Source organism: Podarcis pityusensis (assembly GCF_964106645.2).
Source record: "Podarcis pityusensis genome assembly, chromosome: 16".
Lineage (NCBI taxonomy): Eukaryota > Metazoa > Chordata > Lepidosauria > Squamata > Lacertidae > Podarcis > Podarcis pityusensis.
In genome coordinates, this window is record NC_138041.1 from 42,243,479 (window position 1) to 42,256,131 (window position 12,653).

A 12,653-nucleotide genomic window follows, 5' to 3' on the forward strand; every position below is an offset into this window, starting at 1 on the left:
GCAAGGTACTTCATGGTTCTAATTGATTCTTTTTCCAGGTACATTCATGTGTTTATGCTCGAGCAGAAATCGCAAGCGTTTCCTAGGTTCAAGGCATTCTGTGCTTGGTTGGAGAATGTTCACAGTAAGCATATCGGCTGTCTCTTTACTGATCGGGGCGGGAAGTTCACTTCTCAGCAGTTTGAAGCTTTTCTGACTGAGAAGGGAATCCAGCATGACTTGTCAACGCCTAGATCGCCATGGATGAATGGACTTGCGGAGCGAGCGAATCAAACGTTGCTGCAAGGAATGAAAACATTGTTGCATGATGCCAATCTCCCTGATAAGTATTGGGGGGAGGCTCTGTCGAATTTTGTTTACACTTATAATCGCAGATTGTCATCACCTATTGGTTGTACCCCCTATGAGAAGATGTTTGGTAAGAAACCCAACATCAAGCACATGAGAATCTTTGGTTCTGACATGTGGGTACACACCCCACAAAGCAACAAGCTTGGGAAGCGTGGGGCACATGGTTTGTTCATGGGGTACGAAAAAGGTGCATACAGGGTATGGATGACTGACTCTAAGTCCCTTAAGTTCACAAAGAGTGTTGAGTACAATCCTAAGTGGGGGGAAAATGTGGGAATTTTCCAGAGTTACCCAGAGGAGGATGAAGGTGATGTGAAAAAAGCAGATGAAGCTGAGGAAGCTGAGGATGATGATGATGATGATCAGAGTTCGGATTCCAGCTCAGTGGGCGGCGCTACTGCTGATGTCGGTGACAGTGATGACACAGCAGACTACAAGACTGCAAAGGCCTCAGTCAGACCATCTGATGCGTCTGACAATGAACTGGAAGAACCACTGTTCACCATTGGTCACTTTTCTCCTAAGAAGGAGGAGATGAGTCCAGAAGACTTGTGTCTAGTACGCAGATCTGAAAGGGCGACCAAAGGCAGACCTCCAAAGAGATTTGCTGATGAGTTTGCTAACACAGCAACTGCTGTTCTTAGTAGCTCAGAGAAGGTGTGGGAACCTTCAAGCTTCAAAGAGGTTCAGGAGTTAACCTCTAAAGATGCTGAGCCTTGGCTTAATGCCATGAAGGCTGAAGTTGATTCCTTGAATAGGAACCAAACTTGGGAGTTGGTACCGGTAGTCCCAGGAATGAGACTGGTTGGCAGCAAATGGGTCTTCAAGGCCAGACCAGAATGGCAAGGTAGTCAGACACAAAGCCAGATTGGTTGCCAGAGGTTTTTCACAGGTACCAGGACAGGATTACCACGAGACCTACTCTCCCACCGTCAAATATGAGAGCATTCGGCTGATGCTCAAGATCGCTGTGGAGGAGAAACTGCATGTTTCCCATCATGACATTAATACAGCTTTTTTGTACGGGATTTTGGGGGAGGAGCTGTTTATGCTTCCACCTGACGGGATGCAGATACAGAAGGGGATGGTCTGTAAACTGCGGAAATCCTTATATGGTCTCAAGCAGAGTGCCAGGTGTTGGAACACAAAGCTCACTGAGACATTGCTTTCTCTAGGTTTTCACCAGGGCAAAGCTGATCCATGTGTGTTTGTCAAGGAGGAGGGGCAAAATAAACTGTATTGTTTATGTTTTGTTGATGATCTTCTGATGTTTTGGAAGAATCAGGCTTTGTACCAAAGCACCCTAGCTCAGCTGAAGGAGCACTTTGACATGAAGGATCTTGGTGAGGTATCCAACTATCTTTCTCTGCAGGTGGAGAGGGACCAAGCAGGTAATTTTCTGGTACACCAAACACAGAAAATTGCTGATGTATTAACCAGGTTGAATTTGGTTGATGCAAACCCAGCAGACACACCGATGGTGACAGGTTACCAGGTAGACAGTACTGCTGAAGCGTTTTTTGACACAACGCTGTACAGATGCATTCTAGGCAAGTTGAATTTCATTGCTAGATGTTCAAGACCTGACATAGCTATAAGCACGAACCTGCTTAGCAGACATGCGAATAATCCTACTGTTCAGGATTGGAAAGCTCTGAAGCGCATAGCCCGCTATTTGAAAGGGACTTTGCACTACAGGCTGAGGTTCACCAGTCAGAAGACTGGAGGTCTTGAAATCTTTGCAGATGCTAGTTTTAGAAGTGACACCACGGATGGTACAAGCACTTCTGGAGTACGCTACATGTACAACCACTGCCTGTTTGACTGGTTGTGCAAAAAGCAGACGACAGTGAGCCTAAGTTCCTGTGAAGCAGAACTCAATGCTCTGTCATTTTCACTCATGGCTTGTGAATGGTTGATGCAACTGTTTAAGGACATCGGAGTTTCTGTGAAATGTCCTATACAAGTGTATCAAGACAATAGATCGTGTTTGACTTTGCTGAACTCAGAGAGTTGCAAGCAAAGAACCAAGTACTTACAGATTAAGCTACATCATGCAAGAGAGTGTATTCAGAAAGGACTCATTCAGGTGTCCTACATGCCAGGAAATGAAATTCCTGCTGATCTGTTGTCTAAGGTTGTTAACAGAAAACAACTTAAGGTTTACGTACAAAGGTTGCAACTGGGTTGAACCACAGGTACTACAGGTTACACGGAAAGGGGGAGGATGTTAGGATATTTCCGTTCCACCTTAAAAGGGAGCAGGCTTTGAGAGTCAGAGTCTGCGCATTTCCTGTTCACAGGATGTTTATGTTTTCTGTTGCTTTCGTTTCTCTGTGTGTGTCTGGAGACACTGATGCAGGCAGTCATGTTTTTCTTTGTTCTGATCAACGATGAAACTTGTAAATAATGCTCTCCTGAGTGCGACTTCTGCTGTGCATTATCTGCTGATAAAGAGTGTGCATCGGCTCTAGAATGTTCTGGAGCTCATGTCGCTAATTGCTGATACTGCGTGTCTACGGGAGATCGATGGATCGTCCGGCAGCCAGCTTGGGGGCCATGATGGACTTTATCTCCCTGGCAGTATCCCAACAGAACCTTGGTAAGTTGGATGTGGTCAAAAATGAGATGGCAAAAATAAATATTGACATCCTGGGCATCAGTGAACTAAAATGGACGGGAATGGGTGTATTCAGTTCGGATGACCATCATATCTACTACTGTGGGCAAGAAACCCATAAAAGAAATGGAGTGGCCTTCATAGTCAACAAAAGAGTGGCGAAAACTGTACTGGGATGCAATCTCAAAAATGATAGAATGATCTTGATACGAATCCAATGCAGACCTTTTAACATCACAGTAATCCAAGTTTATGCACCAACTACTGGTGCTGAAGAAACTGAAATTGAGCAATTCTATGAAGACTTACAACACCTTATAGAAGTGACACTAAAGAAGGATGTTCTTCTCATTATAGGGGATTGGAATGCTAAAGTAGGGAATCAAGAGAAAAAAGGAACAACTGGCAAGTCTTGCCTTAGAGATCAAAACGAAGCAGGGCAAAGGCTAATAGAACAAGAGAACAAGCTGGTCATCACAAACACGCTTTTCCAACAACACAAGAGACGACTCTACACATGGACATCAACAGATGGGCAGCATCGAAATCAGATTGATTATATTTTCTGCAGCCAAAGATAGAGAAGCTCTATACAGTCAGCAAAAGCAAGACCTGGAGCTGACTGTGGCTCATATCATCAGCTTCTTATAGCAAAATTCAAGCTTAAACTAAAGAAAGTAGGAAAAACCACTGGGCAGGTAAGATACAAATTTAAATCAAATCCCTTATGAATACACAGTGGAAGTGAGGAACAGGTTTAAGGATTTAGATTTGGAGGACAGAGTGCCTGAAGAACTATGGATGGAGGCTCGCAACATTATACAGGAGGCAGCAACGAAAGCCATCCCAATGAAAAAGAAATTCAAGAAAGCAAAGTGGCTATCCAATGAGGCCTTACAAATAGCGGGGGAGAGAAGGCAAGCAAAATGCGAGGGAGATAGTGAAAGATACAGGAAATTGAATGCAAATTTCCAAAAAAGAGCAAGGAGAGACAAGAAGGCCTTCTTAAATGAGCAGTGCAAAGATATAGAGAAAAACAACAGAATGGGAAGAACCAGAGATCTGTTCAAGAAAATCAGAGAAGTGAAAGGAACATTTCGTACAAAGATTACCATAATAAAGGACAAAAGTGGTAAGGACCAAACAGAAGCAGAAGACATCAAGAAGAGGTGGCAAGAATACACAGAGGAATTATACCAGAAAGATATGGATGGCTCGCACACCCCAGGTAGTGTGGTTGCTGACCTTGAGCCAGACATCCTGGAGAGTGAAGTCAAATGGGCCTTAGAAAGCACTGCAAATAACAAGGCCAGTGGAAGTGATGGTATTCCAGCTGAACTATTTAAAATTTTAAAAGAAGATGCTGTTAAGGTGCTACACTCAATATGCCAGCAAGTTTGGAAAACTCAGCAGTGGCCAGAGGATTGGAGAAGTTCAGTTTACATCCCAATCCCAAAGAAGGGCAGTGCCAAAGACTGCTCCAACTACCGCACAATTGCACTCATTTCACACGCTAGCAAGGTTATGCTTAAAATTCTACAAGGAAGGCTTAAGCAGTATGTGGACCGAGAACTCCCAGAAGTGCAAGCTGGATTTAGAAGAGGCAGAGGAACCAAAGACCAAATTGCAAACATGCGCTGGATTATGGAGAAAGCTAGAGAGTTCCAGAAAGACATCTACTTCTGCTTCATTGACTTTGCAAAAGCCTTTGACTGTGTAGGCCACAGCAAACTATGGCAAGTTCTTAAAAAAATGGGAGTGCCTGATCACCTCATCTGTCTCCTGAGAAATCTCTATGTGGGACAAGAAGCTACAGTTAGAACTGGGTATGGAACAACTGATTGGTTCAAAATTGGGAAAGGAGTACGACAAGGCTGTATATTGTCTCCCTGCTTATTTAACTTATATGCAGAATTCATCATGCGAAAGGCTGGGCTGGATGAATCCCAAGCCGGAATTAAGATTGTCGGAAGAAATATCAACAACCTCAGATATGCAGATGACACAACCTTGATGGCAGAAAGTGAGGAGGAATTAAAGAACCTTTTATTGAGGGTGAAAGAGGAGAGCGCAAAATATGGTCTGAAGCTCAACATCAAAAAAACGAAGATCATGGCCACTGGGCCCATCACCTCCTGGCAAATAGAAGGGGAAGAAATGGAGGCAGTGAGAGATTTTACTTTCTTGGGCTCCATGATCACTGCAGATGGTGACAGCAGCCACGAAATTAAAAGATGCCTGCTTCTTGGAAGAAAAGCAATGACAAACCTAGACAGCATCTTAAAAAGTAGAGACATCACCTTGCCAACAAAGGTCCGTATAGTAAAAGCTATGGTTTTCCCAGTAGTGATGTATGGAAGTGAGAGCTGGACCCTAAAGAAGGCCGCTCGCTGAAGAATTGATGCTTTTGAATTATGGTGCTGGAGGAGACTCTTGAGAGTCCCATGGACTGCAAGAAGATCAAACCTCTCCATTCTGAAGGAAATCAGCCCTGAGTGCTCACTGGAAGGGCAGATCGTGAAGCTGAGGCTCCAATACTTTGGCCACCTCATGAGAAGAGAAGACTCCCTGGAAAAGACCCTGATGTTGGGAAAGATGAAGGGCACAAGGAAAAGGGGACGACAGAGGACGAGATGGTTGGATAGTGTTCTCAAAGTTACCAGCATGAGTTTGACCAAACTGCGGGAGGCAGTGGAAGACAGAAGTGCCTGGCGTGCTCTGGTCCATAGAGCACGAAGAGTCGGACACGACTAAACGACTAAACAACAACAACAAGAAGAGAATTATCTTTTTTGCTGCAACACACATCTGATTGTTTTTTCACTCACACCTTGAGATCTACCAGCCCAAGTAAATCTGTCCAGCCTGGTCTGTCCACCTCTGTCTAATATCACCTCAAATACTGTTTCTTCCGTCCAACACGCTTCTAATGCTCTTAGTTCATGAGACAAAGGTTCTTGAGAGCAGAGCAGTAAGGCCTACAAGGCCTACACAATTATTCAAGCCTGCTAACTGCTGTTAACAGCAAACTGCTAAGTCACTGTGATTCTTGACTCATCTTGAGTCTCCCTATAAAAGTAGCCAGCCTCTCTATGGCCCTCAGTGTTTGTGTCCCAGCCAGTGTGTGTGTTGTGTTGTTGCAGACAGAGTGGCTCCAGGACTCTAGTAAATCAGTAACTAAGACTGTGCCTCTGTGAAGAGTCAGATAGCTGCTATGAGCACTCTGTGTATGCTCTTTAACTATGCCGTTTCTGAACAACACTGTTTATGAAGAAGACTCTGCATTGATTAATTTACTGCTGCACGACATTAGTTGGTGAAATAAAGCCACACTATTTCCTTTGAAAGAGGGCCCATAGGAAATGGGGTGTTTCCTTAGCTTCCCCATTGCCCCGCTGCAGGTATGTTCAAATTGTGTTGGGCTGAATAAATAGCAGATCTCAGAAAGTCTTTAAAAGATCTAACTCCCCAGTCCAACACCCACATCTTACTTCTTCTGCTTCTTCTCCAGCTCATGGTTCCGGCTTTGCTGGCTTTCCATCAACACTCGTGTATCTCCCAAATCACACGTCAGCTGCTTACACTTTCTTTTCAGCCGCTGCGCTGTCCGCCTGGCACCTTCATACGCCTTCTGGGCCTCACCTAGCTGCAAAGCAGGGAGTGTGGTGGGTTGAGAAGTGAAAACAAGAGAGACCCGCACAGGAGTGTCACATGCTCACCCAATGGATGTGGGCCCCGTAAAAGCCCATTGCCACTTGCCCAGTTGCCAAGCAGATGCCTGCAGAAAAAACCACAAGCAGCTGGTATTGCCCTCTCCCACTGCTTGCCAACAGCAGCTGGAATTCAGTGGTAGCTGCCTCAGACCATGGAGGGTCCATTGGGACAAAACTAGAACTGCGCTAGATCAGGCTAAAAGGCCATTCTGCTTCCCACAGTGGCTGGCCAGGTGGCTGGGAAAACCAGAAGCAGGGAACTTAGCCAGTGGCTTTACTCTTCTCTTTTTTCCCAACACCTGGTATAATAACAATAATATTTTTTAAATTTATATCCCACCTATCTTGCTGGGTTTCACAGCCACTCTGGGCTTACAACATAGATAAAAACACAACAAAGCATCAAACATTAAAAAACAAAATATCCTATACGAGCAACAAACAAACCAATAAACCAATAGAAACCAACAACAACAACAACTATAAACAATTTACAATTATACCCAAATTAAAATAACCGCCAACTCCAACTAAACATTTAACCAACATCAACCTGATAAAAACAGAGGAATCAAAATTAGAACCATTTAAAATATTTTAAAACATTATAGCCAGTTTAGCCATTTTAGCCAGTTGCCCCATTCCAAGAGTTGTTCCAGCAATGTCCTTCCGGCCTCCCAGGAGCCTCTTTTAGGAAGGATCCCTGAGTAATACTCAGGGATAAACTGCTCCTGAACAGGAGGGTTCTGTCTAGTTATTACAGTATTACAGTCCATCATATAGTTATTACAGTCCATAATTGATTGTTTCATGCGGGTGGAGGTTTCCTGACTATTTATTGAACCATGGCTGTTTTAACATCATGTTGGTAAGCTGCCTAGTGTTTTCTTGGAATAGAAAGTGCAGGTTGTAGATCTAGGTTGAAAACACAAGTTTAAAAAACCCTCCATGCATTTCTCAAATCCCTTTTTACAAAAGAGTAAGATGCTTGTGTATCCACAGCAGTGACCAGAGGAGGAATGACCGCTGGGAGAAGAAACGTCCTGGTGCATCTGCAGCAGTACAACTGGACACCTTCATCTGCCCCGGCTGCAGCAAAGCATGCCTCTCCAGCATTGGTCTCTACAGCCCCAGCAGGCTCTGTATCTTTCCAACGGTTTGACATCACCCCCAAAGAAGCACCCCTCCACTGTCTCCCATGACAGACAGGTGCAAACCATAGAGAAAATATACAGAAATAAGTCTTTCTCCCTCTCTCATCATAATACTAGAGCCCAATGTGATAATCCAATGAAGCTGAAGAGTTGAAGACAAAAGAAAGGACTTCTTCATGCAGTGGATTTGCTCCCACAAGATGTAGTGATGGTCACTGACCTGGACGGCTTTAAAATAGAATTAACCAAGTTTATGGATGGGAAGACTGTGGACAGCTACTAGTCCTGAGAGCTATAATCTTTCCTGCCCAAGTACCAGCTGCTGGGGTTCAAACAGGTGGCTGGACGAGATGAGCCTTTGATCTAACTTAGACGGGCTCTTTTCTGTCCTTATGCAACCTCTTTTGTGTCTGGGACCCTGGAGAGTTGCTGCCAGTTACAGTGGATGATGCCAGGCTAGATGGGCAAATAGTCTGGGCTGGTTATCAAGCAGCCTCTATCTCCTTCGAGTAGGAAGCCACATTTCCTGGTGCTTCACTTGTGGGCCAGAATGAAACAAGTGTTTCTTAGGGAGGTCAGGTCTCCCCTTTTCACTAGAATTCATGTCCTCCAACCTCTGCAAAGAAGGTGACAGAGAGAGCAACTGCTATTAAGGAGTCCCTTTAAATAAGCTGAATGTTGAATTAATGAAGCCTGTAATTCCAGACAAGTGCCTGAATGCAAATGGGTTGTTTGCCTTCACCACAGCCCTCCAGAATGACGGAAGCTTCATTACTTTTTAATGTGCCATGAATTTATGTAGTTATTCTTGCCCATTCCTTCAGCCTGGGGATCATCAGCAGTTCTTCAAGGCGGCTTTGGGCTGGAAAGCAAACCGCAAGTCCACCCAGGTTTATTTTTAGAAGGCAGGCATCTGCCCTACACGGAGTCAGAGCATCAGTCCATTTAGCTCTGCTTTTGTGCTGTCTGCTCCCTGGGCTCTCAGGCCGGGGTCTTTTCCCAGACCTCCCTGGAGATGCTGCCACGGATGGAACCGCAGGAACCAGGGACTCTTTGCATGCAAAGCAGGTGCTCTAAACTCTGAGCTACAGTCCTTCCCTAAAAGCAAAGATCCCAGTGCTCATGGTTCCAAATAAAAGGCTGATTTGAAAAGGGATCTCAGAAGCTGCCTTCTCCTGAGTCCAGCAATTGGCCCATTTGCCTCCACTTTGTCTGCAACGACTGGCAGAAGCTGCTCTCCGGGGTTTCCTGCAGGGGACACTCCCAGTCCTTCCTGGAGATGGAGACAGGGATGGAACCTGTTACTTTCTGCATGCAAAGCCAGTGCTCTTCCATGGAGCTACAGCCTTCTTCATCACAGATGCCCTGAGGTGATCTCACGGCAATGCTTGCATTATTTGAGAGGGGCTTTAATGAAATCTGCAAGCCCCAGCCCTAAACATGTTTCTCTTTTCACACACACACTTAAAAGTCCTCTAAAACGGTACCTAAAGGAGCCAGCAATGCTTATATTTTGTGCAATATTAAGAACATAAGGAGAGCCTACTGGATCAGGTCAAGGGCCAATCCAGTCCACCTTCCTGTCTCACAGTGCCTCACAGGATGCCCCAAAAGGAAACCCTCAAGTAGGATTTGAGCAGAAAAGCAACTCTCCCCTCCTCTCTTTTCCAGCAACTGGTATCCAGAAGCATCACTGTTTCTGACCATGGAGGCAGAGCAGAGCCATCTTGACATCCTGACAAGCAGCCACTGGCAGCCTTTTCCTCCATGAACTCGTCCAAGACTCTTTTAAAGTCATCCAAGTTGGTGGCCATCCCATCCTCCCGCGGAAGGGAGTGCCCATGTGCTGCGTGAAGAGGGACTTCCTTTTATTGCTGTTTTAATCATTAATCATTTAATCTTGTTGGTGCATTTATTATAGCTGCCTAGCCATTGCATAGGGAGGCCCTCTTGTGAGGAGCTACCCCAAAGGTGGGACAGAAAAAAATGATAATAATAAATGTATTACTGCTTTCCTCAGTGTGCTTTTATTGATGCTCCTCTCTCTTTGATTGCTCTGCCTCTGCTTTTATTATCCCCTTCTTCCACTCCTTTCCTGCTGCTGTTTTAAAAGGGGTTAATAGTCTTGTTTTATTGCTGCTTATTGATCTTTGTATTCACTGGTATTTTTATGCCTTTTTGTCATTAACTGCTTCGCAAACATTTAAAGTTGAACGGCAGGGCAGAACATCATCTAATTAATTAAGACCAATTAAAATTAAATTGATTCTGCTGCATCAAGCACTTCTGAATGAGCCAGTCGTATCCAATCTTGAAGCCCACCAGGTCCCTCCAAATGTTTTGGACGAGAGATAGCGCAGTTGGAGGAGGAGAGGGCAGAGGCTGGAAAATGAATTGTGAGTGGAGGGGCACCCTTCTTCCATCATTGGGACCCCCTGGGGAACTCACCAAACCTGCTGCACCAGGAATTGGGTGTGGAGAGGGCAGCTGGCTGCTGAGTGGGACACACCTGTGGGCAGCAGCCTGAAGAGGCTCCCTCCACCTTGGGCCTGCCCATAAAAAGCATACATGGAGGGAGAGACTAGGGCGATGGCAGGAGCTTCTAGGAACCTTCCCCTCTGTGGGAGCTTTCTGAGGAACAGCTGTGAGTTAGTTTAGGCCCTGGGTGCAGGTGCCAGGGCAAGTAGAGCCCTGGATGAGGCCGAGAGGGGTGGGTATGCCAGGAGCAGGAGGAACTGATATTGGCTTACATGTATTTAGAATTTTTGCTTTACTGTAACATTTTTATAAGTAACTCTGTATTTTTGTAAAACCCGTTGTGGTTCAAGCTGTCTGTTGTTGCTTTGGTTTTTTGTATACCACTTAGAGAAATGGTCTTAAATATAAAAACTAAAATATAAAATATGCTCTCATTAAGTGCTAGCTGGGGCTGGTGAGAGTTGCAGTCCAAAACATCTAGACAGACAAGGTTAGGGAAGGTTGATCTATACCAATTGTTTGCACTGGGAGTTGAATCATTTCTTCTATAAACTGTGGGCTTCTATAAACTGTGGTATACAGAATAGTCCAGGCCAGTGGGCACCATTAACTACTGTGTCAAAGGCATAAAGCCAACAGGGACTAAGACCCAGAAGGAGTAGCAAGCCAGCAGGGAGAGAATAGCCCTTTTCTCACTGTGGGAAGTCCACAGACAGGAGCTGAGCACAAGAGCAGTCCTCTCCCTTCCTGTGGTTGCCAGCAACTGGTATTCAGAAGCATTGCTGCCTCTGACTTTGAAGGCAGAGCATAGCCATTGTGGGTAATAGCTATCAAAAGCCATGAATTTGTCCAATTCCCCTTTAAAGCCATCCAAGCTGATGGTCATCACTGCCTCCTGTGGGAGTGAGTTCCCTAGTCTAACTATGCACTGCCTGACATCCAAGGGCAGCTTCAGGAAGACTCTCATGACAGGCTCAGTGATCTGCACATGGGAGCCCACTGGGGGGAAATGTAAACACATGGCCCCACCCCAGCCAATGCTCCCTGGCCTGCCTTTTGTTCCAGCTCCTTTTTGGATGTCTGCTCCGCCTCCAGCCTTTCCTCCAGCTGTGTGATTCTTTTCCGGAGAAATCCAATCTCAGTCTGTGCACAGTCCAGGCGCATCTGCCATTCATCTCCTGTTAATGCCAAAAGAGACACATTTACATTGCACATCCAAACTGCTCAAATAAAGTCCACGCAGATGCTGCTGCACCCAAGCAGGCACAACAAAATGGCTTGTGGTCACAGGATTTTCAGGGGACCTAGTGAAGTGCTGTGTTATTAGAGAAGTGTCAACCAGGGTCCTGAGCTGTAAAGGGCAGCTGTTTACAGGAAACTGTTTAGTTTAGAGAAAAAGTGAGAAGAGGTAACATGATACGAAAAGTGTTGGATGTAATTCATTGGTGCAGTCAAATGCAACGTTCTTTGTTTCCCTAGAGTGGGCACGGGCAGGGGGACATCCAGTCTGGGTAACTTCCTGTCCCACTCGTCTGGAGCTTTCTCCTCCTGCATGTGACCTGGGAGATGGACGTGGCTCTGACTGACTCCATAAAAGAGCCGAGTCACAGAGCCATTTTCTCAGTCTGTTTTGTCTTTCTATTGTCTTGCTGCTCTTTTGCTGCCGTGCTGCTGTCCTGCAGCCATTTTGTAATTTAATTACATTTTGTAATGTAATTTTGCTGTCTGCTGACTCTCAGCCAACAGTGCATGAGTTCAGTCTCCATATGAGATGAACTCACACTTTGTTTGTGTAAGTACCAAGTAAAACCTGCCTTTCAGGGATCAAATCATGAACTGAAATGTGAGTAAACTTTTTGTTACTTTACTCAGACTCTTGTGTCTTTATTCTTTTAAGAGGGATCAAAGGGGACACCAGGAAATAATCTTAACTAAGAGATTCAAAGGAATCCCCAAACTAGCTTTTAGTTATATTGAGGGGAATCTGCTCTGCTACAGCACTTACTAGCGTGAGTGAAGGAAGGATAATAGTTATTCAATATGTCCTTTCCTACTATCCTTAACATTGCCACAAAAAGTGGATAAAAAGTGGATAGAGGGGGGAAATTTCTCCACCTCTTAGAGCACCAGAATGTGTGGATGTCTAATGAAGCTGAATGCTGGAAAATTCAGGACAGATAAAAGAAATAATTTTTTTGGGACACCTTGGTTAACCCAGTAAAGGTATTGTCCTTATACAATTTCTAACATTTTAATTTAATGGTTCTGATAAAATGGAGCACTCTGCTTGAAGGCAGGGTACCCAGCCTGGTCCCCTGAAGATGATGCTGAACTACA

The 12,653-nt window shown here is 45.0% G+C and overlaps 1 protein-coding gene across 1 annotated transcript in view; it reads right to left on the reverse strand.

Moving 5' to 3' along the window:
• MYO18B (myosin XVIIIB) overlaps positions 1-12,653 on the reverse strand; it is a 300,711-nt gene that overhangs the window by 117,423 nt on the left and 170,635 nt on the right. The window contains exons 29-30 of the mRNA XM_080986568.1: positions 11,370-11,494; positions 6,463-6,617 (exon numbers count right to left, since the gene is read on the reverse strand). Of these exons, the coding sequence (XP_080842694.1) occupies positions 6,463-6,617; positions 11,370-11,494 (280 nt within the window). The remainder of the gene's footprint in view (positions 1-6,462; positions 6,618-11,369; positions 11,495-12,653) is intronic.